The 23,773-nt window shown below is 40.2% G+C and overlaps 1 protein-coding gene across 1 annotated transcript; it reads right to left on the bottom strand.

Moving 5' to 3' along the window:
- LOC124407217 (RYamide receptor-like) lies at positions 1-23,217 on the bottom strand. Its single transcript, XM_046883116.1, has 9 exons — positions 22,577-23,217; positions 11,931-12,073; positions 8,797-8,969; positions 8,464-8,623; positions 8,208-8,311; positions 7,006-7,129; positions 5,920-6,092; positions 1,485-1,974; positions 1-315 (listed from the first exon to the last, which is right to left on the bottom strand). Exons 1-8 carry the CDS (start codon positions 22,819-22,821, stop codon positions 1,600-1,602), a joined length of 1,497 nt encoding a protein of 498 aa, XP_046739072.1. The 5' UTR covers positions 22,822-23,217; the 3' UTR covers positions 1-315; positions 1,485-1,599.
- Between the last annotated feature and the right edge of the window lie 556 nt (positions 23,218-23,773).

Genomic DNA, 23,773 nt, shown 5'->3' with positions numbered 1-23,773 from the left:
ACCGGTCGAAACGGTCCCAATAAATGTACTTATACCCTCCGGTCTAGGAGAGTGTCGAAACCCGAGTACACGAGCGTAATTTAGACCGGAGATAGACGATCCAACTCGTTCACACTATATTTTAATTGTCTTCTCGTCGAAGGATACTCTTTGAGAGCTTAGCGTCGGTAGAGAACGTTGGGGATCATTAGCTAAAGATGTTTGTCCTCCACCGTTGCGGACTACAGTTGGTTGAGAATTTGTCGGTGGTTGATTTTCCACGGATAATAGCGATCTTTGAGTGCCTCTGTACACCACCCTTGTATACGTAAGACTCTGGAACACAAGAACAAAGAGATGACCATCGAACAGCGTTTTGAACAGATACGATCTCAATTACTTTCTCGTATAATTCGGAGCTACAAAGAAATTAATTATTAACAGCATTACACCTCCCGTAATGATACTCCTGTGTTTCAATTAAACCCTAAAATTATTCGTTTGTTTAACCATAAGAACAGTTTCTATGCAGTGCAAATTTGAAAAAGCCAAGTTCTTACTTGTCAGGAAATTAGAGTTTTGCAGAATTCAAGGTGAGGATTGTTTGGCTGCATCTGGGGAGGCTAGGCAAACAGGCAATAGGTATTGTTCACTTGTATGCATGTTGCGTAAAGTTTCTTCCTTACCGTTCATTAGTGTCAAGTTCATGAAAGGTTCTTGGCACCGTAGGTAAAATGAACTTCACTTGTAACTTGAATCAGTATTGCGACTGCATAATGAATTCCTGACACAAGAATTTGCGTTCGAGAAGAAATAGAATTTTCCTTCACATAGTCATTTTTAAAGTATCTATCTTGAATTGCTACTCGAGGAATTATCCATCTTTCGTAATGGAAGGGTGTTCCTGTATGTGCAACAATGCGTGGCTCTTATCATGATTTTAGCCAAGTGAATAGATATTGATATTTGCTCGCGTGTATTACAGGGACCATTCAACAACATCCAGGGTCTACGGGTTATATCTCGTGCCGAGTCACGCGAATTGAGTGTATAGGTGCAGAGAGTAAGAGGGTTGCGTGTGTTTCAAAGGCCTTGACTGATCGTGAGACTATGCGAATATTTGGGCTTGTCGATAATGAATAACTGTTTATTAGAGTACTTGCAGCTCAACACCCGGTCCCACCCTGCTGCTTTGTGAGTAGCCTACGTAGTAAGCCGATGGGTTATTAATATTTTCTCACATAAAACCTTCTCGTGGGGTGCGAAATTGGACGTGGCCTTAGACGTAAAAAAGGTGTATACGGTGCCGCGTTCATACACATAAGCACAATCAGGATCACGTCAGGATATAAATCTGGTGTCGTTGCGATGAACCAATACGATAAATTCACCGATAATAACGCCTTGACGGCGGAGAGCAATAACGACAAGCAATATGGCGACGCATGTGATGTGTACGAGAGTGAGAAGGAGCCCAATTGACGATATTTAAGAAATACTCTTGCCTTGAGTCGTCCGGCGCGGAGTCTCGAGATTCCTATGCTGTCTATCGCATCCCGTTTTACGGAGGCTTCGTCATCGTTGTAGACGTCGCCGTTTTCGCCGTCACCTCCGTCGCGCTTAAATTTTTGCCCGCGTCGAGTCGATCTGATCGCAAGTGCTTTGACTGCAGCTTTTGCCCGACTTCTGGTACGTCCCTCGGCTTGAATCGACCTCCTGGTTCCGTCGGCCTTGACATTGTGCCTGACCTTGAGGCCGGGGGCTGCACACGGCTTTCATCATATAGCACCGCCGGTGCGGACTGTGTCGACTGTAGAAGCTGTCGTATCCGCTGCTCGTTGTTGCTGCCCGATGTTGACCCGCCCCGAACTGGTCCTGGGTCGGGCATAGAGGACAACGGGGGCCTTGTCGACCTGACGGGTCTGTCCACGGGACGTCCGGGGTCACGCCGCAACCGCTGCATCCCATGCAAGTCCCCGTAGCGGGCCCCGTGGTCTGGAACCACAAGACAGCCACTCCAACAGCACCAAATTGACTCAATAACGGTTGGAGTGAGTTGAAACGATCACTTCGGACTCTTAACGCTCCCATTGATTGACCATGAACATCATACACTATACACATATTATTTATGCTCAAAGTTTAATCTGCACAATTTTTATACCCTCACAGATCATGGGCAGATTCTTCACATCTCGAAATAAACTTTGGCTAATTTTTTTGGGCACGAATGTTGAGTAATTTTGATAACGACACTGAGGTGTGGTGGACTGAGCTGGACGGAGGGTGCGTCACGAGAAAGGGTGTCGGTCAATATGTACGATCGTACGTCCCCGAGCCAAGCTACTTTAGTTTGTGGTATCAACAATTGGGCCATGCTTTGAGACGTTCCGGCTCAAGATGTTAGGTTAGGTAATTCGGCTTTAGGGTGTGTTCGGGAACACACTACCGCTAAAGGTCATTGTATGTACTCGTAACGTCAATATCACTAATCAAATATGTCTAATTTCTTCCCTGTAATAAGCGGAGTGACGGAAATATCGTGCTGGAGGAGCGGGGTTGACTTTTCGAACGCACCGAATTCCGATTTTTTTACTGGCGAAACTTAAAGTAAAGAAATCAAACTTTGACGAAACATCAAAGTTGCAAATGGTCTGAAACTAGACGCTTAAAGTTCCGAAAAGGCAAGATGCCGGAAGGGTGTAACTCCGACAAAGTCAAGGTTTCGAAAGTGCGAAAATGAGAAAATTCAAAAATCTGAAACATTCAAGTTCCGAATGATCGAAGATCTTCGGTTCTGTGAATTTCTGGCTTGATGTACTTTCATCGCTTTGATCTTTCTTTGTTTTGGATTTCCGATATTTTTACGCTCGGAATCCTGGTCATTTTGATTTTCCTAATTTTTTACCTCCACTCGTTGAGTAAACTACACCGTACGAGTATATTTTAATTTTCGGAATTTTACTCCATTGAAACTTTGTTTGTCGAAATTTTGCTCTATCGTAATTTGGACTTTCGAAATTTTGCATTCCGAAACCTTGAACCGTCGGGTTTCCGGCCATTCGAAACTTTGTTGTTTCGTAAAAGTTTGATCTCTTTACTTCAAGTTTCTCCACTAAATAATTCGGAATTAGGGGCTTTCGGAACTTTTCAAATTCGGAACATCAACCCCACCCCGTACTAGAGTATAATTGAGCTCATTCTTATATTCTTGATCAAATCTGCATTCACAGCAATGGGAGACTGATCGTAGCATTCATCCGTTTGATTTTGAGCGTCAGCGCTAAATCTATATTCCCGTCCAGTGTCTGATTGCTCGCGAAATAATTAATTGAATATCAGGCGTCGGGGGGAAGGAAGAAAGAAAGAATGGAAGGAAAGAAAGTCTACAAGCGTAAACTCTGGCCCGTGTTGAATTGACATAGCGTCCCCGACACCCACACTTTGCGCGTCATCACCGGACGGCCGTTGCGTCAAGTGGGGAGTGTTCGTCGGATGGTATTTCCCTGACAGTTTTTACACCCTTTGTTGTCTGCTTCACATCCCCAGGGCTTAAATTCTAATAATAGATGATCGCCAGAGGCTTGGCTTTTGACAATTTATAATGGTCCTCACCTTTAGTCAAATAAATCAGCGACACAATAGCGTTCGATATACTCTGCAAATAGGCAGGTCACCAATTTAGCTATCAATTGCCAACGATGATTATAAACCATCACTTTTATTAAGCGTACAACATAAGGGAATATTAATTATGAAATTTTGAAATTTTCAAAACTTGTTCCTATCATTATGAGCAACAACTCCGTCCCTCAATTTATGTGTATTTTACATTTAAAACTTTCGGAGCTTAGAGGCACGTGTTCCAGTTGACATAGAAGCTTAAAATTTTACACAGATTTTTTCTTTCAATCATTTGAAACAGATGTGGGGGGGGGGGGGGGGGGTCTCAATAAAAATTTTTCAGACTACCAAATAAGGACCATCCAATTATAAATATACCTAATGCTAATTCTAATTCAATATTCAATGTGTAGAATTCATTTTCTCATATCGGTTCACATCCCTACCGTATCGATGAGGACCAGGGAGTCGATTGTGTAATTTCGTTTTTCACATTTTCCACCATCGAAGCATTCTGATTGGTTTGCAAAGTTTAATCAACCAATCAGAATGCATGGATGGTGAGGGGAAATGCGAACCGTCAAATTAAATAATCGAACCCCCTGACTGACAACTCGCAATATTGTAAGACGGATCATGTCCTTCAGGCTCCGATTCGGCAAGATGGGATCTGAACGATGGTCACTAATCCATCCCCTCCCTTGATCCGTACAAGCCTAACGAATCATGGCATATGGTGGTAGTAATTACTACTATAATTATTATTGTTATTATCATTGAAATTTCATTAGCATATCAAATCCAAGAATAGTTTAACAGTCAACTCATACGTTCCCATATCCTATGACGGGAATATTGCTTTTGGAGAGTTATTCTGGGGTATTCTGTGGTAGGAATCGAGTACTTTAAGGTCCGCAACTTTATAATTACGATGAGTAGGTCAATCGGGTTGAAGGCATGTGGTCATCTGGAAGTTTTAGATATCCGGAATCCCCGGAAATGAGTTCGCCTTTCCACATGGTATTTTTCTTTCCCGACAGGATTTTCAACCCAACGTAGGTTAGACCTGGTAAAAAACAAAGTGGAAATCCGAAGTCTTCTTTCGCAGTAGTCCACGCCGTGAGTAAGTCGGGAAAAAGAATCAGCTGTCCCTCTTTTTTCCTGACAAAGTAACGCTTGTCGGGTTCATCCACTCACCTGCGGTCTCCAGCTACTTTTTACCCTGTGATCGATGTCGTCCAGGATTTCAAGCCCGAATTACGAACTGGTCACGGATGTTTGGCTTGGGTCGACGTCTGTATGTGTGGGGATGTTGGGGGTGGTGAGTGGTGAATTGTGGTATGTTGTACATTATGAGCATACAATATATTGCAGCATAAAGGCGTGTATGTCGGACTTTGGCAACCTCCGCCGCACGGCAATAAAAGTGAAAAACGACCCGTGCGATGAGGGAAAATTTATATGGCATGACCTGGCCGACCCCTTGTGTGAAAACATATACCGACCCAAAAACTCCCCCCACGTTCTTATAGCTATATAGATATAGGTAGAAAAAAGATGATATTCATTGAAACGGTGTTCGTGAAATGATAAGAAACCAGGGTGTACCTTTATTTTCGAGTTAATCGAGAAATTGTCATAACTTTGTTCATCCATTTTACAACAGACTTTCACGGCGAATCTGAATCTTAGAGTCACTGCATGCTGGTGTCGCTATGATTAATCGTCACCATTGTCTCGATAGCTGAATTTTCAACAGAAACTATACATTCTGCGTATACGCACTGATTAGAACAGCCTGCCTGTGAGTGTCTGGTTATCTTGAACTAGTTGTAATTACTTTTGGTAGTGATAAATAGAGGGCAATGGGAGTTTCGTGTAACTTAACAGCTGTGTCAGATTTGTTTGGTACGATAATTGTCGCTGTTAATTCCTCCAAAATTCGTCGCTAGATGCAGTCAGATTCTTTCCGCTTAATTGTGATGGTTTGCGTTTATTATACAATTTTTATAATCGTTTATTTAACAAAACTCATCATGCCCAGCCCAGCCTAGCCCAGCCAACTCTAATACCGGGAGAAAAAATGTCTCGTAAAGACGGAAAATTTTCTCCGTCACATTTGTTCAGTCGATACAATAATCGGCTTAAGTTAGAAATGAAAGGATGAAAGTCGACGTGTGGAGTAATTCAGTCTGACGTTTAATGAAATCAACTAACGTATACATCAGACTATCGCCTTGCCAATCCTGATTATACCTATAGTATATACTTATACACATTTGGTTAAAATCGATTGCAACTAGAGTCGAAACTTACTTTACGATGAGGCTTGCGCCTGGCAAGAGCGTGTCGGCTGCGAAACAATATTTCGGAGACACTGCGCCGGAAGTTACGCGTCATGAAGCAGTAGACGATGGGGTTGAGAGCGCTGTTCGCATGACCCAGGAACAAACAGTAGGACAGAACATCCGATATATTTCTGCCGCCCCCTGGAAATACAAACACAAAGTGTGCGTCCCCACGTGTACGTTATTAAATAATATATCGACATTCTCTTGCTTTGTAAAGGCATTTTTTTTTTTTTACCCCGCGCATCGCGTTGTCATTGTGACAGTTTTGTCTGTACAAGTAAACTTTTCATTACCCGATACAACATTCGCCCCGCTTTTCCGAAAGTTTGTATGTACCTACGTAGCACATATAATGGTCGACGGTGGTTTTGGAGGTAAAAAAATTTCACTTTAAATTCGAGTTTGAAATTGTTGGAGAATTTTTTTTCACTTGCATTCCGACGAGCTTGTGGTTTTGTGCATTTAGTGTGATTTTAAATATCGGTAACAGCATCTCCTCGAACGATAAAGATATTTTTTTTCTTCCCAATCACCGTTGATCAATCAGAGAATAAAAATCAAATTGGATATCTATGTGGTATAATTTTGGAATATTCAAATCGACAGTAGCCGAGCTATCGTTTGATTAAATTCGGTACAGAATGATTTTGATTGAAACTTAACTTGAAATTTGATTGAATATTGGTATAGAATTGAAATAATGATGTGTATATATATATATATGATTATCAATGTTTGAACACTAGCCAGAGATGTTTACGTTTTCTCCACATAAACATCTGCGTCACCGATCTTTGGAAGGTAAACAAAAGAAGCTGGAAATAAATTGACCTCGTTCGACGGATTCGAAAATGCGTTTGAAAAACAATTGTGTATATGAGAAGAAATTGAAAAGGGATGAAAAGTAATTTCGAAAATTGAGACATTTAAGGCGGGTGCTGCAAAAGTAAACCGACCTAAATAAGTCCGCCTCTTGAATTCAGTCCCCAAACAACGCTGTCCATTCGTATAAAGTCATATCGTTACCGAGAATGAAATTTCGGTTACTTACCAAGTGCGCCGAGGTCCATAAGTAGTCTGAGCACGTTGTAGGGCAGCCAGCATAAAGCGAACAGAACCGCCAAAAGAAGCAGGATCCAAGCAACGCGACGTCGTTCACGCACTAAACGAAATCCCTGAATCACACAAAAAATTGTCGCATAAGCTCGAAATAGCTAGATTGAAAATCAATTCAACGCTATTGCAGTCTAATGAAAAATGAGTCAATTATGAATGATTTACAGGAGGGTTACTGCTTATGCTTCCGAGGTTTTAAACAATGGATGATATTTACGTTAGCCTGAACGATAAATTTACCATCAAGTAGTCGCCGGAAATTTCTCGGACAAAGAGAAATTTAATACCAAATAAACAGGGGATGGAAATTTACATTGAAAACAAGAGAACTATTGACTTTGTATAAATCGATGCATAATACAGTGTTTTTTGATGAGGGAGTTACATACATTTTTCATCAGGTCTTAGTATCATCCACGGGATGGAGACAGGTGGCGAGGCATAATAATAATAATAAGGATAAAACGTTGGAAATGGAATTAAACATATATCGATTAACAATAAATGGTGAATTTATCCGCGTTAAAATGACTTGTGGGGTAGTTATTGGACGAGATTAGGTACGCCGTGAATCTTTCATCATTATACCAGTATCATTCACGTGGCGCTATAAGCCGGAAAAGCCCATCAGCGTACGAGATTTATGTTTAATTTTATAATAAGAATCATTCTGCATTATCATCCCCGCAGATCTTTGCATATATCATTCGTGGTTTCAGCCGTGGATCATCCTAGTACACATATACATATACACATACAAAGTTCACTTTGAGGGAGAACATCAGCCGTCAGCATAATTAAAACGATGCAAGCAGAAGTGGTTGATTATAAGTGTGTCCTGATTACGGAACGAACCCTTGGTTACAAGGTTGATTGATTTTATTGCCTCATTTGCATTGACGAAATATTCCAGGGGTGGGAAATAACTAGCCGTGGACTATTCGGAGATGAATGACCCTCGGCAGATTTGATCAAATGGGCTTAAAACGTACTCCCATGTGCCTTATCACTCAGGTATGTTGGAGAACTTGCTACAGGTGCAAAACTCGCTCAGCCATCGTACGTAATGATGGATTTGAATAATAAATTATGGAAGTAGGTTAGTTGGTTAGTTATCTATGAGAGCCTTATAGGTACCTGCTGTGAGCTGGCGCTGCCTTCTATACTGTCGCAATCGAAAGGTGGTTTTCTGGCACAGAGGGTGCGGCCCATCATCGAGTACGCGAGGATCACGATGAAGCCTGCAATCATACAGGGTCAGAAATTTGAATAATAATAATAATAATATTTTATTTTTAAAAAGGACACAGATTAGTACAATTGAACTGCACATCTAGGTACATCCTATAGGAATTTTTGATTTTGTCCTCTTGACTCGAATCCACGGCCTTACCTGGAATCGCGTAGACCAGAACAAAGCAGGCGGCGCCAAAAATGTGCGTGTGGATACCAAGTGGCTTGAAGTCTTCGGAGCAGACGTAAAACGTTGGGTGTTCAATGCGTTGACCTGCGATCGTTATGTTGTCTAATTCACTCATCGGGCTCAACGTCACCTGCAGTATTCAACGGATAAACAGAAATTGGCAACCAGTTTACAGCTTTTGAAATGTTAGTTCATCGACGTTTACTGTCAAGGTCGACAAATGCGGGAGAATCGTGTGTAGAATAGGAGAAAAAGAATACGCTAAACAAACAGAGTGTTTTGTGGAGTGAAGCACGAACTCACCGCTCGCAAAACTGGGGCAAAGATGCTCAGGGCGACCAGCCAGAGAGCTGCGATTACGAGTATGGTACTCCGTCTATTGAAAACTCTCCTGAAGGCTATCGGACTCCTTATGGCAAGGTACCTGTCGATGCTCATTGCCGTTATTGTGAAGACGGAAGCTGCCACTGCAACGCCTGCAACGATTGTTTCAGTGATGCAGATTGATACTATACTTAGTCTGTATCAGAATGTGAAAATCTCGACTTCATCGTTCTTCGCGTGATGGTAATTTATGTATAAAGATACTTTCTAATTTTTGAATTTCGTTTTCAAGGACATTAAAATATTAGAATATTTCTAGGACACAAGAAAAAATCATGGATAGTTGCCAGGACTTTCGAAGACCAGCAGAATTCAACATTTCCAGTACCACTGGATACCACGTTTACATCCAAGTGATCGGATGATAATTCAGAAACTGTTTTATCTTGTCTTCACGGTCGGCGTGTATTTTTGAGAGAATTTTTGTGCTCATTTAAATGGTGTGACAAAGCAATTTCTCTGCGGTGTTTGCTGCGGGAGATAAAATCGTTCATGCGGGTTGCACGGCACGTACTGTAAAAAAAAGATACGGTATTGGAGGAATGATGTTGTACAAAGAATTAATATTCTGTGACACGTTACGCAATTGATTGCCTTGAAATACATTCCTCCTTGGGCAGAATTTTGCAATTTATTTGACGTGACGTTAATCCGTTAAACGCTTTTATCCCGATGTCACGCTAATGTTATTCATCTATTAGGGTAGCCTGATTTCGTCCTTACCGGCCGTGGTAAGCCTCCCGGGATCCAGGAGGATGATCAAAGATTGATGATATCAATGGGCTTACGTTTTTGGCTCACGAGAGCGTTTTGTCTCCGAGGGATAAAATCTTACTACCATCATTCTCGGCAGTGGTGGTAAGACATTGCAGACACCGTCAAGCACGCTTTGAAACGGTTGTAACACGATCCATAGGCAGAAATGTTCGGTTGCGATATGCGACGATACTATGATACTAAAGAAACGAATACCTATGACGGCGATTTGCAAATTTTTACGAAGGGTTGCCTCGACCAATAGTCGAAGTGAAAGTAAAGGCTCCATTTATGACTTGATTTGGAATAAAGTGCTTGGGGAACACGGGTCGACAGGTTACTTCGGAATGTCAGGCTCCTTTGGCACTGCTTGTGACGCGTATGTAACACGAATGTCTGGCCAATATTTTTTCGCACTTCGTGGTATACGAAAAACCTAACCCTGACCAAAAAGGCCGGTCCGGACAATGTCTGTCGCTGAAGTTGAAAGACAGAAGTAGTTTTCAATAGCTAGAATACAATGAGTCTGGCAAAGACGAATTTTCTAGTCACATCCTTTTTGTGCGTATCTATATGCTGTATACCCTCATCAAATGAATAAGAAGGCGAGAACGAAGACCCCGAACAATTGATTTCTCCCCAGGGATTATCGAAAAGTGATATTCTCTCTTGGCTGTAAGGAACATCACGATTATCCGTTATTCCCGTTTCTTTCCGCTTCATTTCCCAGACACATCACCTACCTTTATCCATTAATTGCTTGCCTAGTCATTTTTAAAACTCTGTTAAAAACCGAGCAGAATTTTCGTATATATCCTTCGAGGAACAGATCCACGTTTCTAATCGATACTTATAGATCTTCGCTGGAAATTGCTTGGTACTCAAACCCCAGATCTCGATTGTAAATCGTAATGCCAGGAGATGAAAAAGAGGACATTGTTATCTGATTACATGCGACGTTTCCGTAGTCCGAATGAGGTATGAGGTCGGTCTGATCAAACGATATGTGTTCTCACGCCTGATGAATTATCCTTAGAAATGATGAATATCCTGCAATAATCAGCTCAACGATATCTCCAAGGAAACGGCGATGGCGGTCCTGTATTCAAATCGCCAAATTATAATATGTCGTTGCTTGCACCTGTTCTGTTCGACTGTGCTTGATGAAATTCATATTCGACGGTTTTCTCTGCCTGCTTTAATTTCTCGTTGTGTATCAAAGCAGCTTGGCTGCGTTTCGAGATTAGCTACCTGACTGGTCTCTGTGTTGCATAATGTATTCGCGTAGAGTTTTATTCTGCGTCTCTCTCTACCAGCGCGAGGCCACGTTGTTGAAACGATCGCGATCGCGAATTATTTATTTAACCCCGAGTTGTACTTAATTACATTTTCCAAGCTCGGTGCTGCTTTTTTCGATCACCGTTTATGACCGAGCGTTACTCCTGTTGATTAAAACTCGCATCAGTACACCGAGTTATCACTCTTTTCATCTTTGCTGTAATACAATTATGAGCCAGCTCTAATTTTGTTACGACGAAGCGCAGAAGGTAGCTCTGGTGAATTTTATATCACAAATAATTTTTAAAGATAAAATTTAAAGATAATAATTGCGTGAAAAAATTCTTCAAGTCATTGGATAATTTTATTCCAATCCTAAAATAGCTCGAATCACTTCTAAACGGAAAACTTTTGTGTTTTTCTGAATTCTTAAGTGAATAGGAATTAGCGGAGTACAAGATTTATCGCCATACGGAGAGGAAAGGTGGGATATAAACGAAGCAATTAGTGAAATTAGCGGTAGTTTACTTCCGTCGAAATAAATTAACTTTTAATTATTTCCAAAGTTTGAAAAACTTGAAAGCGTTACAGCCGACATTGATAGGGAATTTAATTTTCATCCGAGAGTTTGAATTCGAGAAGAGAATCGTATCGCAATTAGAAGATCCGAATCAGCTTGTGAATCGTGCAGCTGGTAGACGGTTTCCAAGACTTGATGAATTCCAAACAAAACATTTCAAGATATCTCTCGACTTTGAGGAAGCGCAGTTCCCCCTTTGCTCGATAAATATCCTTGCTTTTGTAAACTCCGGATGCCAAGAGCAATTGACGGCTACAATGTGGCAACGAGTTGTATATTATAAACGTATGCATGCCCCTTCATCTATAATCTCGCGTGTGCGATTAGTTTTACACCCACGTTGACGGGATTCTAAAACTGCAGGCACACTAGGCTGTACAGACTAAAAACTTTGAAGAATAAAAAAAATGTTGAGTTTGTAGCTAAGTCGAAGACTCACCTTGAAGATAGAAGAACAGCTTGCACATTATCTCGCCGTAGACCCAAATCATGGTGACGGCTTGACTGACGGCTATCGGCATGCAGATCGTTGTGACGAGCAAATCGGCGACCGAGAGATTAACCAGAAAGTAGTTAGTCACACTGGAACAGAAAATTTACCTCTTTTTCTTATCTGTCCATCGTATAATAGCGAAAAAGTAAAAATTGCTTGACCATATCCAATCTGGGTGGAAGAAAATCTAATTTCGAATTCAACGAGGCACGTTAGGACAATTTTCGTATTCGGATGACCGATGAGACGGGTCTGAGCATATTTTATTTCCATTCTTGATTCTGGAATCTTTCATCAAGTCCGCTGACGCGAGTTTCGGCGAATTCCAGCTGGACCAATTTGAAAGCGAGAGTATATACGCTTTTCTCATGACGCCGTCCCCGAACGCTGTTATTTGTATTCCTAATCTCATTAGGGTATATATTCTTTTGTCAAATAGGTAGGGAAATTGCTTGCGAATGTCTCTAACCTGTCGGGTGGTCCGAGATTGTTGGCTGAAAGTGGGTTCTTATTACGCTTTTGTCGCTCACTATATTACACGTTTTATACGTTGCTTGGGGTACGCATGATGTGTTATATAACACAATCTTACGACACATTAGATCGAGAGTAGGTACAAGTATGTCTATAGTAGACACGTTTTCTCGGTATAAGCCTTCCGATACCAGGAAATTTTCATAAAAAAAAAACGCTCCGAGAATTGGAAAATGTTCGATTAACCTGAAGCTGAATACTAAATATAACCTCAATCTACTCTGCGATGAAATATCTGGCTAAACACGGAAATGAAATTATACAAATAAAGGCCGGTAGAACTTAATTCGTGCAAAAGTGTTGCTGTGGAAAATATGGGTTGATGGAAAGTTGGGCGCGGAATTGAGCCACGGGACCTGGATTAACAGGTATATACATCTATGTAACAGTATATATGTATATACCTATACTATGTCGGGTTGATTTAGCCTTATTGGAGAAGAGAGAGTAAACAGACTAACACGTGCGTCGAGGGATGTCACCACATTGGGGATGAAGCGAGAAGTCGTAAAATGGTTAGTTGTAATCTGTGTAATTAAATACGTAGCCATGACTCACGCATGGAATGATATTGGATTCGAAGGCTAGTCAACTCCTCTATCTTTCTGGAATAGTTTGGAATTTGTATGAGGTGTGTGACGCACAGGACTCGAGGATCAAAATGGTCGAAGGGATCGCTTCACTGACCACAAATGTGACAGAAAATGGTATCCGGCGACCTTTGATTGAAACCGCTACGACGATTTGGCAACATTCTTGTATCAAAGGTCGGGTGGGTCGAAAGCGTGCTGTGAGTATACATGGTATGCCTAGAAGTGCGGCTTCTTTGTCCAAAAAAGTTTCTCCCTCACGCTGGATTGGACTTGAGTAAGACGTGTACCAACCGCGCCAAAATACCCTAGATCGATGGTGATTAATTGTCGTGACGTTAAATCTGCGTGGGGAAAAAATGAGCAGGACTTTAAATAACTCATATCACAACTATACGTGATGGCATTGACGAGCAGGATATCGTTCGCCTGATAAATGATTCCGGAAAAATATAGGGATTTTTTTGAACAGTTGGTACACATCTTACTTAAAAGCTTTGACCTGAAAGAAACGGGCGTGTCGTCGGAGTTTTTGGCTCACCATGTATACTCACACCACGGTCGAAAGGTATTCACGCGGGTATGTTACTCAATTCATAGGTTCGTGCCCGGCTGTTTCAATCTTCAATGGAAGAACGAGTAACTGTAGAAAGCAGTGAATTAAGAGGGGAGACTGCCTGGAGGGTCTAAAATCGTACCTATTTTTAGGAATTTTTTTTTAAAAGAAAATGAAAACATGCTAGAGCAGTTTGAGTTTGAGGGATTTATTATTTATAGTTTCAAGAAGAGTTTAGAATTTTTTCATAAAAATTAACAAAAAAATGGCGGCACGGCGCATATAAGTAGTGAACGACCACGTTCTCAATCCGGTGGCGCAGATTCCTCGGTCAATTTTTATCCAATCGACTTAAAATTCGGAAACAATTTTTAAAACTTGTTCATCGATTGAAGATTTCTGAATTTCAAGCGGAAAATTTTTTTCTAACAATTGCGTGGTCGAGAAATGAAATTTCCTGTTCATAATCGTATATATTTGAAATTTTTTTCAACATTTAGGTTACGAGCTCGAACCTGGAAAGATGTTTGAAACTCGAAAAAACTTTCTCTTTCTGTTACATGCTGGGCCGTTCTATCGGGAGATGCACCACCGTAAAAGCCCTTAAATCTGGAGTAGTTTGCCACTTATATGCGCTGCGCCGCCATTTGCTTATTAATTTCAATAAAAAAAATTTTAAATGTTCTTGAAACTACAAATTATAAAGACCTAAAACTCAAATTGCTCTAAGCGTTTTCAGTTTTCGTAAAAAAAAAAAAAAACTCCCAAAGATAAATATTACTTTAAACCGCTGAAGTTATGCCCCCCCCCCCCCCCCCCCCCTAAGCAAAAAAGAAGAAACCTGGACGTTAGTAAAGTTCCCATCTTGAAGGTATAATATGACTTTTATGAGAAATTGTCTTTTCGCAATTTCATGATTATCTTTCGCTTGCGGTAAACCGTAATTAGGGTGAACGTATTTATATTTAGTGAAGAGTGGTTTTATTTCATCTTTCGTTGTCTTGACATTCTACTAACTTCAATATACCTACAGTGTTTCGGGGAGGAACTTTAAGCAGATTGCGTAGCTTTCGGGTTCAAGTATATGCAGTGAGTGGGACCCGAGTCTTGGACGAAAATCTTATTATGCTGCAATAATGAAATTGAATGTTGCTCCAGCGAAGAAGGCAGTGCTCTCAAGAGATTTGTACATTCCAGGCGAAAAGGTTGATTATCCGGTTAGGCTTGCTACTCACAATATCCAATATTATACCTACTGTACATGGGGAATTCCATGCAAATCCGACCAACGTCTGACCCTCGCTATCTCTGATTTTGTTTAAAAATTTTTCTGCAATTGTACCAACTCTGAAACAGGACCCTGAATGTTTTCAGATTTTTTAATCAACTGCACAATTATTTATAAATCTTTAAAGTCATTTTGAAAAGGACCTTTTTTAAAATTCTCAAAAATTATATTTTATACTCTAAACATTTCAAGACCATGCCTATGATAGGCCGATTTGTTTCCATTTTCTTTCAGCACTTTTAATATTTGCGATCAACTAAAACATTGTTTGAACAGTCTTAAAATTCCCGGAAATTTCTCAAAACTCCTGTATTTTACTGTTAGAACACTTCCATTCAACTTTTTTTTATCAAGTTCATAATAAGACCGGTCTGGAAATGTTCTCATAAAAAGTCCAAGTCTTGAGAGTTGTCTGAAAATTTTTCGGCCGTTTAAACATTTTGTTAGTTAATAAAAAAAATTGGAAGTGCTAGGAAAAAAAAATAGAATAAAAATCGACCCATCATGGACCCGTTCTTGAAATGTTTGGAAAAGAAAATAGAGTTACGAGAATATTTTGAGAGTTTTAAAAAAGGTTCTCATCAAAATCACTCTGAATATTTCTAATAATTAAATAAGATAAAAAATCTGAAAAATTCAGGGTTCTGTTTCTACGTTGGGACATTTGTAAAAAAAATTTCGAACAAAATCAAACTATTGAAGAGACAGACGTTAGTTTGGTTCACACGGAATACTCCATATGTACTACCTGAACACGCGTTACACAGAATATTTGCAAGGGTGGAGGCGCAGTTTGTGCGAATCCACTTGAGCTCTCAGATATCAAACGATACGTACGATCCTCTTACAGAGCCATCACATGTTTTCAGGTGTCGTTCGCATACCAGGGTGCAACACATAGGGTGTCCCATTTCAAAAGGCTATAAATAGATTGTTTTATACTAGCGTTATGTATGCAGACTTGAGTGCCACGTGGACGGGTCAGAAATCATCTCGATGGAGTTGAATAAGACTGAAATCAAATTCAAAGTACTTCAGGTTTTTTTTCGAAACGAACTTGACCTACGTCTACACGCACTTTCGTCGACACGGCAAATCCATATTTTTGTTAACCCAAAAATGTTGTGATATCGTAATGGATTTGGTTGTACGGATAAAATTGGGATAACCGTAACGTGTCGTGCACTTTTTCTGAGAAACCCTAGGGGCTGTATATCCTTCCAGAATGAAAAAGAAAACATTTTAGGGTGAGCTGTTTGGAGTGAACCATGCAATTCATCGACATATCAATCCACCAGAGACGTTGCTTAGGGCGTATGAATTTTACAACCGACATAACCGTGCAATGCGGCGAGAAAATACAGAGTGCCTTCCGAATTTCGTGAGGGGTAAATATCTGCTGAATAATGCCATCCGCATTAGGAGAACATCCGCCAATCGATCGTAGGCTCTTCCATCTACTGGAAGCTTTAACTTTGTTCCACTGTGTCACGTAAAAAGATGTCAACTTGCCTCGTAGACCGTACTAAAAATGCAAAATCATTTATGCACATAGTCGTGATACATTGGGCTCAAAATTATGTAGCCAATCTCTACCGATCCCGTCAAATTTCAAAGCCTGGTGTGGATCGTTGACTCGAAAAAGTCAATTTGCAAAACCTAATGATTTCAATTTCAATTAATTTATTTTATGCGTTGAAAACCCGCTTCTCATCAATGTTTAGATGATGCCAACTATTGCAATCCAGTGGCTGACGTCTGTACGTGTCACCCATTACGAATCCATCGATTACGTGACAGGTATTCGTGCTACTTTACCATGAAGAGAAAAATATTTCTAATGGAAATTTCCTCTTCCAAAGGCATGCGGAAAATGTTAATCGAGATCTCAAGGAACGTGAAAATATCGCAGAAACACGAAAGCTGACACGAATAAAACCAAGCCACATCTACAGAGACACACAAACACACACACCCATATTTTCTCACGCTATGGATAATTATTATGGATGAGCCTCACGTCTTTCTAGGCTTACTCCAAGATATGATCGTTTATAATCTGTCCCGGAACAAGATCATTACTTCTTCCGCAAACTGATCCGCAATACCTTCACCAACTTTCGTTTAACAATAATTGAAGGCGACGTTCGGTAAATGAAGTTGCTGGAAGAGAAAACTAATAGAGATAGACGGCATCGTTCCGGAAAATATGCATCCAAGTAAAACTGCCGATGTGGAGTAAACCATCAGCAATTAGGATAATTGTGTGAAAAATATAAGTAGTTGAACTCATTTTACGAAATATGAGTTCACGTAATGAATCACTTGTTGCTATACTATAAATTATTACTATACTAATATACTTATTCTTTTTCAAAGCAATATCGTTGCTGTAATAATGATGAAAGATCAGTTCACTCAAAACAGCGACGCAAAATTATTTCAACTATACCGAGTACCGCGAAGTATTGGATTTCGCGAAAATTAATCCTTCAGAAGATTATTGGAGGCCAGTGACACGTTCCCAGCAACAGACTTGTGAATTAAAGCGTGTTTCAATTGATATGCGTACAAGCGAAAGTAAGACAGCTATAATTTTCAAACTGAAAACAAATCCAACCGTTGGTACGGATTTTTGACCGTTTATTTAAGGTATTCCAAATGGAAAGCAAACACATTTCGTTAGCCCTAGATTTATTTATCGCTACGCAAACAAATGGAACAAGTATTTTACGTTATACGCTCGATAATATTTCACTATGCGATGTCTGGATGTGTTGAGTAAAGATAGAAGCGATGCGTATGTTTTTGCGTCTGAAGGGATTACGCAGAAAAGAATTTCAATTTTTTTTTCCGTCATTCATAGTTAGTGTTTTCACACCTTCAACGAGGGTAATTAAATTTTTCTGATACAGTGATATGATAATAAATCTTCTAACAGATGGCGAAGTCAATAAATTTCGTTCGTTCTAATTGTAACTGCTTAATTCAGTAATCGTAAGTAGTTACTGGGAAGAATCAGTCAAAATACAGAGTAAAACGACGATTTGTATCAGCTGGCTTCAAAATCGCATGAACAATATCACGGAGCATGCATATTACCATTAGTCAAATCAAGGACTGCACGATTAGTCGCGATGTGAGGGTTATTAAATAAGGGGATGTACCTGATACGAATGCATATTCTTTCGCAGGCGTTAAAAAAAATTTTAATCTCAATCGAATGCAACGGACAAACGAAGTCACGCCTATTCACAATACCTTGAAAAATCAGGACAGTACCTGAAACAGAAAGCAAGAAATCAATACACATGCAAAAACTTTGAGTCATCGAAAGTTACTGATGAATTTAAGTTCGTTCGTATATTTTCAGGGGCTAAATTGATTGACGATTTAGCGAACCTATATTATGGTCAGAATCATTAGCATTTTAATACTTGTTCAAAATACTACAGCTACAAACTTCTTGTCGATGAATATGAGTTGCACACAATTTTAATCCATGTCCAATAATAGCTCTTAGTCAAAGTAGCGCTGCAGTTATTGAACATGAGAGATATTATAATCATCGTAATCGGATTTGCGAATTCCGGTGCCAACTAATTGTGAGATCTAAGAAGTGCTAATACCCATGCGTATCATGCTGAGGCTATTTTCGTATCTACGAACACCGTTCGAGGTGGGTGTTATATACGTAATATCTACTCATCGATAAACGCCACTGACCACGGGGTTGTACTAACCAGAATTTTGAAACCACGAAATCACAAGCGATGCGGTAATCGTGAAATTATAGCAATTAGCCCGTTAGAATTAGGAGTTTTGCGACTTATGCCCTTGAAGTCAAAGTGATCGTTAGGGAGCGTTCAAACATTATGCAACGGTTTTTTTTGGGGACATTTTTTACCCTCCCCTTCCCCTCGCAACACACCGTAACAATCCAGTCATTCCACGGGAGAGAATCGTTACTACAAGTTCGTTTGTAGAAATGACTGTGAAATAATTTAAATTATATTGAATTAGATTAAATCAAAATAAATTAAAATCTACGAAATTGAGAAGTAAATGTACGAGAAACGAATTTGTAGGCCCGCCATTTGTAGAAACGATACCTCTCAAGCCCCCCTGCCCCTATGACATAACATTATTTCGGCCATATTGATCTTTTGAGATTAATTGTTTTTTTCTTACCGTGGGCAGTAGTTCAATAGAGTATTATTAAATTTGATCGGAACTAGAGACAGACGTGAAAAAAACTTGAACACAGCTGCGAGCAGGCGAAATTAAAAATTTCAGTTTTCGGTATTCAATAAAGTTACGTAACAGATGACTGGTGCTCCCCCTTAAAAAAAAGTTACATAATATTTGAACCCTCCCTTATTTCGCGAAAGCTGAGGATGAATAGAACAAGCAAAAACAGCATCGAGGAGTATATCAGAGACCCTGCAGATTTCCTTCTCTCATCCCATATCTACCTCTATAAAGGTGAAATCCACTGGCCAAAGCCGTTTCGCCAGCCATGCAGGTGGCAGAGGATAAAAGGTAGGACTGGATGGTCACCATCAACGGACCAAACAGCCGGCAAGAGGGTGTCCGAGAGCTTACAGTTACGAAAATGGGTATGCGTCTGAACCGTAACCGAAGCAATACCGCACGCTATTTCCTGTTTCGTGTGTTCATCCGTGTGGGTAGTTTGAGTGCGCCTTGAGACCACGTCTAAAACACAAGGCCAATCGTCGGGATTGGATGTATGTAACTCGAATGGTTCGTGAGTTCCATTTGGGGAACTTTACACAGTCAGAGCTCTGACTAATTTTTTCCACTCGTGCAAGTATACGTTCAACGATAGTATTCAGTGTGAATAATCAAACTCATTATTTCTATCAAATCTATTTAAGTATAAATTGAAACCCAATGGCATCGGGACATTTTGTGTATTTCTCTTGGCTTGCGTGAAAGCACATTTTTCATCTCAGAAATGTTTTCACAAAAAAATGTCCGAGCAGAAATAGTTTTCAATTTAAAGACAGCCAACTTCTGCGTACCACTTAACACTGCAGCAGAAATGATAATTAATGTACCGCAACGTGAAGGACGGGTTAAATTCATTCATTGTGATTAGAGCAAAGTAATGAGCTCGCATTTTAGGAATAACGAACTTCGCCTAACGCATAGATTGTTGTAAGTATACCTGAGCCGTGATGCAAACTCGCTAATGAACACCCACCACCTTCTATTATACACGACGCACGATAATTTGTGGGTAACTGTTCAAAGGTAAGTCATACATTTTACCCTTCAACCGCTATGTATGTACGTCGTCTTTACGATTCGCGAATAAGCACCGTAGTTCGACTTGTTCTACAAACGGATCTGTCAGAATAACGTCACGTACGTTAAATCCCTTTCAGGTACCTCCTGTAAGCATTTTCCGCTCAAATTGACGTACGATCGTCTCTTCTTACGGCCATTGAAATGACGTCAAAATCATATTCACGTGATAGTCTTAGCGAATGCTGTGAATGTGGATAATACACGTCTCTCATCTAAATGGGAACAAGGCAATACTTGAATTGCCGTGAGGACGGCTTCGTCGATGATTATTCAAAGTCATTGTGATCCATTCTGTAATCTCTGAATAGAAAGCAGCCACGTATGCATGTGTGTCTGTATGGCGGTAACAACCCTTTACGCATGAGTTCCCATTACCCTTCGGATAATGTGAGCGGTGGTTACACGGGCTTACAAAATTTCTATACATAAATGTTAATATGCGTAGATACTGTTCAATCACAATGCATTGTGTCAACGTTTATTTAAATCAGTACTGCCGATAATGAAGATTCCTAACCCAGCTTTCGTTTTTTCGCTCGCCCACATGCTGGAAATGCACCCCCACAATTCGTGTTCTTGACAGGCTATTTGTGACACAACACATGTCAAAGTCTCTTTTTCGAATAACGGATGTAATCGTTCAACAAACATCGGCGGGCGATGAAAAATAAAAAACAGCGGTAACAACGTATCACGTCGTTTAGAAACGATTCGTTGTAGAAATACTTTCGAGCCGTTAGATGTGGCTTGGGAAATATAAATGTTTGGATATCTTGGTGTAAACAACGTACCACGCTAACCGCGTGAAATATTAGGGGGCCAATTCTGTCGACCACTATAAGTTGGATACCAACAAATATTCTCTCGTCGATTTCATACACGTATATGGCCAACCAATACAGGTTCAAAATACTCTCTCGTGCAGATCAGTATACCTACAATTAATCGCTACAACACAAAGTGTGTCAATTAAAAGTTTCCTAATAAATTTTCGTAGGAAATTTCAGACTAACGTTACTAATTGCAAAACGATGGGGAAAAAGGATGCGAACGGTTGGATGAAGGCACTCGAGAGCAGAAGCAAAGTTTGGATTCAAGATATTCCTTTGATGACTAAAGAAGCGTAACCGTGATAATTAAGGCCTCGTTGTCAGTCATGAACTAATGAAATCAAGTTACGTCTCGACTAGCGAACCTTTTTTTGTCTTCTTTATACTTATTACGTCACCTGAAACTTTTATAGATCAAGCTGGAAATAATTCATGACGATCATGATATAGTTTTCTCAACATGCAGAGTGAGCAATACATTTTTTTTTTTTTTTTCTCTACCGTGTCAAATTTTGAGGCACACGATCACTTTACGACTCTGCAGCACCGCGTGGTGTAAAATATTGAGATCATGACGATCATGTTGTTTTCTTGATAAATAATCCTGACCTGCGCAACACAGCAGAAAGGTGATAAAAATTTCCAGCGTCATAAACGTGCTATAAACTTGCGAATAAGCCACGGAACCAGTTGTAAATATGATTTGTTATTTTTTCTCATCACGGAAGCCTGGAGAAGATTGATGTTCAAAGTTTGTTTTTTATTCCAGTTTTGATTCACGGAAACCGTGTTTTTGCTTGTACGGTACCTGGTTTGTTGGGCGACGTCGAACCAGAATTAAAGGAGGTTAAGTAACGCGTGATTATATATTTTTTTAAATTCTTCCAATGTGAAGCTGAAGGCTAAAGAATGTACGTCATAGACGCGATGAAACTTGCCGAGAGGATCGGAGCTGAACTTGATCCGCCTCCGTTAATTAAATCATGATAATTACCAGCCTCTGGTTTGCCAGAGCTTTGTAATTATCGTTTGGAGAGGGAAAAAACCACGGTATCAACCTACACCGAGTTTCAAAAGCTTAACTTTGTATCGCAACTAGGTATATATACTACATACATAGAATAGAAGAGATGTAACGTGAAATTCGGTCTGACGATCGAGACTGTCTACCATATTCGCACTTTACTTATCTGGGCACGATTGATTACGCTCATCGCTAAAGGAATTTTTGACCTCCCGGCAATGAAGTCCCACATAAATTACAGCAATTACCTTGATTATTTTTTTTTTTTTTGTAAACTTGCGGTAACTTCACTCGACGTGATTTTGCTTCGAGAAGCTTAATCCTGAGATTGTTTATGGAATTCCGCAAGACTTTTGGGGTCCATGTAATACTTGACCGATATTGTATGCAATCAAGAGGTATCGGTTGTTAATAGTGTAGGAAACACGACACTCACCTCCGCATGTAGTGGTACTTGAGAACGACGACGATGACGAGGATGTTGGCCGTGACGGCGAGGACTATCACGGGAACGTAGAGGGTGATGAGAAGGTAGTTGGTCTCGCTGTTTAAATTGTTGTAGAAGTCACTGAGAATTGCATTCACCTCCTCCATCTTGAGGGAATTGTTGTTGTTATTGTCGACAGTATCGTTTTCGTTAATGTCGAAGCCGTTGAACACCGCCATGCCTGGATCATCCATGACGCGAATATTCGATGTGAATAATCGAGTGTTTTACAAGTCTCGTTCAGCTTTGCGGACGGATCAGTATCCTCTCATCGATCGAGGCAAGCCTCTCCAATTTTCTGTAAGCCATTCGCATGCAAGACTGGCGTCATTTTAGTTCGTTGCATCGTGATTCTGTCCTGCCGGGTTCGAGGTTCGAGATAAAAACTTGGCTCTTTGATTTCTACCGGTGTTTATGGAGTTCAGTTGTGGAATTGGCTGAGGTTCCGTTTGTCGCTTTTATCAGGCATGTCGTCGACTTAGCTGCGCATCAACAAGTTCAGTGGACCGTTTAAGTATCCTTCAAAGCACCGTTGAATCCTCATCTCAATCACTATCCTGGCTCAGTTCCTTCTCTTGATACAGCAAATGCTTTCTGAAATCATAAACGTTAGTGTTATCAGACTCCTTTCTTCTTCGAATCGTTGCACAAAGATAAACTGAGTACGATGCATTCGAATTAACACAAAAATAAGGCAACCCTCTGATAGAAGATTTTTACCTACAATGGAATTCGAAACGGTTGAGTGTGAATCCGTTCAACCAAATCAAAAAGCTCCACTAAACGCGAGATCGGATTGGATCTTATGTTAGGAATTCATTAGGCGTGGGGTAACGAATAGCTCAAACAACATTAATCAGAAAATCCGTCTTTACAATATCGTTCGCTAACCTTGCCAATCCTTCTCGGTATTTCGGGGATGTGTTATTCTTACCCGACCTTCATTATCACGTGGGATCGATTCGTTATTTCAAAAGCTGGGAAAGTTCAGCCGGAAAATTTAATGTAGAATCGTTGAATAAATCTGTACATTATACATATATCTTATTCCGTTTAAATATTACGTTTAAAAATTGTATCATATCCAACGACTCATGCAAAATGATCTTTCAAAGTTCAATCGTCAAAGTTTTAGTTGGTGAATTT

Source organism: Diprion similis, chromosome 6 (genome assembly GCF_021155765.1).
Source record: "Diprion similis isolate iyDipSimi1 chromosome 6, iyDipSimi1.1, whole genome shotgun sequence".
NCBI classification, from domain to species: Eukaryota; Metazoa; Arthropoda; class Insecta; order Hymenoptera; family Diprionidae; genus Diprion; species Diprion similis.
The sequence above is the reverse complement of the archived record's forward strand: the minus strand, read 5'-3'. Positions and strand labels throughout refer to the sequence as shown.

What these genes read in the sequence shown, in the direction of transcription:
- LOC124407217 (XM_046883116.1), bottom strand. Translation starts at nt 22,821, where the DNA reads ATGGATGATCCAGGCATGGCGGTGTTCAACGGCTTCGACATTAACGAA. An exon ending in AAGTACCACTACATGCGGAG is followed by an intron (nt 12,074 to 22,576) that starts GTGAGTGTCGTG and finishes TTTCTGTTCCAG; the next exon opens with TGTGACTAACTACTTTCTGG. An exon ending in GCAGCGCCAGCTCACAGCAG is followed by an intron (nt 7,130 to 8,207) that starts GTACCTATAAGG and finishes TGTGTGATTCAG; the next exon opens with GGATTTCGTTTAGTGCGTGA.